This window comes from Triticum urartu, chromosome 6A (assembly GCF_056163025.1).
Source record: "Triticum urartu cultivar PI428250 chromosome 6A, HENAU_Tu73, whole genome shotgun sequence".
Classification (NCBI taxonomy): domain Eukaryota; kingdom Viridiplantae; phylum Streptophyta; class Magnoliopsida; order Poales; family Poaceae; genus Triticum; species Triticum urartu.
Window position 1 is genome coordinate 568346204 of NC_141878.1, and position 4019 is coordinate 568350222.

Genomic DNA, 4019 nt, shown 5'->3' on the forward strand with positions numbered 1-4019 from the left:
GCATGTGAATCTAGTTCGGGAAGGTTGCAGGAGGCAGGTCTGTTAGTGGGAGGCCACACGGGGAAAGGTCGATTGCTTGGAGGCATCAGCCTTGGGATCTTGACATCTGTAGGTTCCTCTACACGTCATTGCAGCACGACTCAGAAAACCTGCACATTGGTGCAAGTGCTCCCACCGCAAGCCACTGGGCACCTGAGACACTCCCACTACTCATCACATCAAGCTATACAACCACCGATCTCACTACTAGTGGAGGCCACATGCTTGAGGGGTATGGGACATCCAACAGTCTGGATCCGAGACCTAGGTTCACTTTCTCGGATATGGGGAGAGGGGCTCTGGTAGGGGAGAGGCTGTGGTGGCTCAAGTACAATGGGGTATAGGAGAGTTCTGATTGTGGTATCCGAAGAGTGCAAGAGGCCTCTAGGGCATCATACTGGGGCAGCAAAGAGAAGTTTAATAATTTTTGTACGCAGTATGTAGTTGCATTGAGCCGGGAGCCCGGTACTGGTCTAGGTTGTGAGATGGGATGAAAATAATGAGTGAGGGTCACCAATTTGGCGTGTGAGTTGTGCATATTTATTAATAACGAGTCCGTTGGTGCACTTGGCTCGTTATCGGTAGGGAATCCTTACTAATGGGCTCTATTTTTCCTGTAGAAGTTAAAAAAATTTTGTCTTAACTCGGCATATGCTATAAACACCGTTGATGGATTGATGAGCTCTCTGAGATGACATGTGTCGGCCCATTCATATTTCACGGCTTGATGAGCTCAGCGAGATGACGTGCGTCGCACAAGAAGCGTTCAAACATGACTTGCTACATCACATGGAAACTATTCGCGTGTATACGATTTTTTACGCTCCCACAATATAAGGGGTCAACGGTCGTCCGTGCACGTAAATTTAAAATATTTAAATGGACACCAAATATACAAAGTTATAAAAGGAAGTTTTAAACGTGTGCCAAAATTACATATGGGCACAATTAAGGTAGAAAATCTAATGAAATATTATTTCAATCTGACGCCATATCAAAATTACATATGGCAATGCTGAGCACAAATCTGGGATCACCGAATCTAGAGGACACGAAATAGTCGGAGGAGCTTCACCATGGAACCCAGGTCTAGGTGCCCCGACCCCCCCCCCCCCCCCCCCCCCCCCCGCGCGCGCCCGTGTGTGCTTGGTCATGGTCAACCTCAACCAACAATGGGTGGCACGCATGGGCATGGGGATGGGGAACTCTAGCATCGTGATGAGCTGAGTACCGTCCAACTATAAGCCCAACACTTGGATGCCACATTTTCTCGGTGTAAAGGAGGACCATATCAGGTTGTCTCACAGGCTAACAACCACGAAATTTAAGAAATAATTCATTCGTACTGAGATTGGGGTTGAGTTATCATCCTCCTAGGCAGCCAGACCCTCCACAATGGGGAAGAGGCTCCCATCGCTCTCAGAGTCCCATAGTAAAGATGATGGTAGTCACGCTTCCACCCCTTCCCCAGGCTTCTGAATGACCTCATTACATGGAGAAATTTACAAAAGCAAAAGTAGATCACATATTTTGGGAGGCGAGGGAGACCACTGAAAAGGTGTTGGCCATTGCACTAGTTTTTCTACATGTGAACCTCCTATCATGTGACGGGTACTGGGTTCATATCCTCCTTCCTTGACTGCTCTCCATCGAGCCTATCCAAGTTCAACTTAGCGGTAGTCCAGAAGTTACCGCGGAATACTTTAGTAGGGGAAAAGTCGCACGGGGCCTACTTCATCCTAATGGTACACTCGGGGTTAGATGTTCAATGCATAAGCACCAGCCTGGTGAAGGAAACACGGTGTTTCTTGTTTGGAAGGTGGTCATATGGTCTCCTACAACTCAAAGATTGTGGTATTCTGAGAAAGTCGGGTTCTCCGGGCATATACTAGGTGGAATGAAAATAACCACTGCAAGGAAGGTGGTCTTATGTTCTCCAACAACTCAAAGGTTGTGGTATTCTGAACAAGTCGTTTCCTCCCATCATATACTACGTGGGACGAAAATAAGCACTGCGGGTGACTAATTTGGCGCGCAAGTTGTGCGTATAGTACCAAACACAGGCCCGTTGGTGCAATTGACCCACTAGCGATAATGAATGACTACTTACGGTTATGAACCCCTTTATCGGCCCTAGATGTTTACTTTTTCGCTTAATATGCGGCGTGTGTTACAAACATCATCGATGGCTTTTCAGGTTGCTGGTTAATAATGTCTTTCTTTTTGCGTGTTGGATAGGAGCAACGGAGACTTGTGCTCGCTCTATTCATTTGCACGGCTTGACGCGCTTAGTGCGATGACATCCGTCGCACATGAAGCATTGCAAAACGAACCGTTACGTCGCGTGGAAACCATCTGCGCGCGTACAATTTGCCGCGCTCTCGCCATACAAGGGGCCAACTGTCACACACGCGTAAATTTAAAAGGTTTAAATGGACGCCAAATATACAAAGTTAAAAAAGGACGGTTTAAATGGGTGCCAAAATTATATATGGGCACAATTAAGGCAGTAAATCTTATGCAATATTCTCCCAATCTCTTGCCATATCATGAAATTAATTCCTTGGCGATCTCGCCACTATAAATCTACCCCTCCTCCCTGCCTAAACCAGCAACTTTCCTTACCTTGGCTAGTTTTATCCCTTTGCCGGCAATGGCTCGCAAGAAGGTGACCCTGCAGTACATCGCCAAGGACTCCGCCCGGCGCACTAGGTTCAGGAATCGTCTCGGGAGCCTGATGAAAAAGGCGACCGAGCTGGGCACCATGTGCGATGTCAAGACCTGCCTGGTGGTGTACGGCGAGGGCGAGGCGGAGCCTCAGGTGTTCCCTTCCCACGCCGAGGCGGTGGATATCCTAAATGAATTCAAGAGCATGCCGGAGCTGGGGCATTGCAAGAAGACGCTGGACCAGGAGGCATTCCTCACCCAGCGCATCGCCAAGCTCCGGGACCAGGTCGACAAGGCTCGCCGCGACTGCCAGGACAGCGAGATCAGGTACCTCCTTTACAACATCATGCACGGCAACCACCCAGGCCTCGTTGACCTCAGCGCTGAGGAGCTCGCCCGCGTTGGCTGGAAGGTGGACGAGCTCCTCAAGAGCCTCGGCGAACGCATGGCAAAAAACCATGTCCAGGCGCCACCGCCAGCTCCATGCGTCAGCACCGACAACATCGACATGAGGTCTCAGCCGCTGTATCTGGCGTCACCGCAGGAGGAGGAAGGCTGGCTTGACATGGTGAGCTCCGGTGGGGACGTCGGCACCCAGGTCTACGGTGGCAATGCCAGCCACGACGGCGCCGGCTTCTCCGGCGGTGATATGATGATGGAAACGCAATTCTCCGATCTGGGGTTCAGTTCGAGTCCTTTCCCTCCCATGTAAGCCTGGCGGGATGAGGATCTCCAGCCGCTTTGCATGGCCAGCTATCATGCGATCTATCTCTCGTTATTTATTTAGTTTCCTGAAAGTGTTATATTATTCGTCCATGTGCGTCGTTGTATTCATCTTGCTCTCTGAACCAAGTCTTGTTTTTTATTGTAATGTTGTTATTGAATTGTTATTCCGTTGATCTCTACCCAAAAGGCTATTTTTTTTATCTGCTGCGCATTGGTGGTAAATCTTAAGTTGCACCTGTTTTTTTTGTGTCACAATTGTGTTTTGTCTGACATTACTTGCACAGCTAAATGCCTGATATATAATTGCTGCTTGATTGCTGTCAGGGCCTCAAAGAACCTTTGTCTCGTGTGTTGACCTGTTGGGGCTTCTGTCAGGGCCTTTAATGTCATGCTATTTTGGTGTCTAGAATTTTACCTTTTCTGTGGTAGAAACGAGTTGAAGATTCCTTCTCCTGGAGCCAGCTAAATGTGCTGGATGATTAATATTTTCCTGGATACAGATTAGAGAATTAATTAACTTTTTGACTTAATTACATAGCGACAGCTCGCGACAGGCAAACATCAGAACTATGGAAGTTCTCCATTGT

The 4019-nt window shown here is 48.4% G+C and overlaps 1 protein-coding gene across 1 annotated transcript; it reads left to right on the forward strand.

Annotated features, from left to right (window-relative positions):
• Nucleotides 1-1708: 1708 nt before the first annotated feature.
• LOC125516966 (agamous-like MADS-box protein AGL80) lies at nucleotides 1709-3787 on the forward strand. Its single transcript, XM_048682219.2, has one exon. The coding sequence runs from the start codon at nucleotides 2693-2695 to the stop codon at nucleotides 3416-3418; it is 726 nt and encodes a 241-aa protein (XP_048538176.2). The 5' UTR covers nucleotides 1709-2692; the 3' UTR covers nucleotides 3419-3787.
• Nucleotides 3788-4019: the final 232 nt, after the last annotated feature.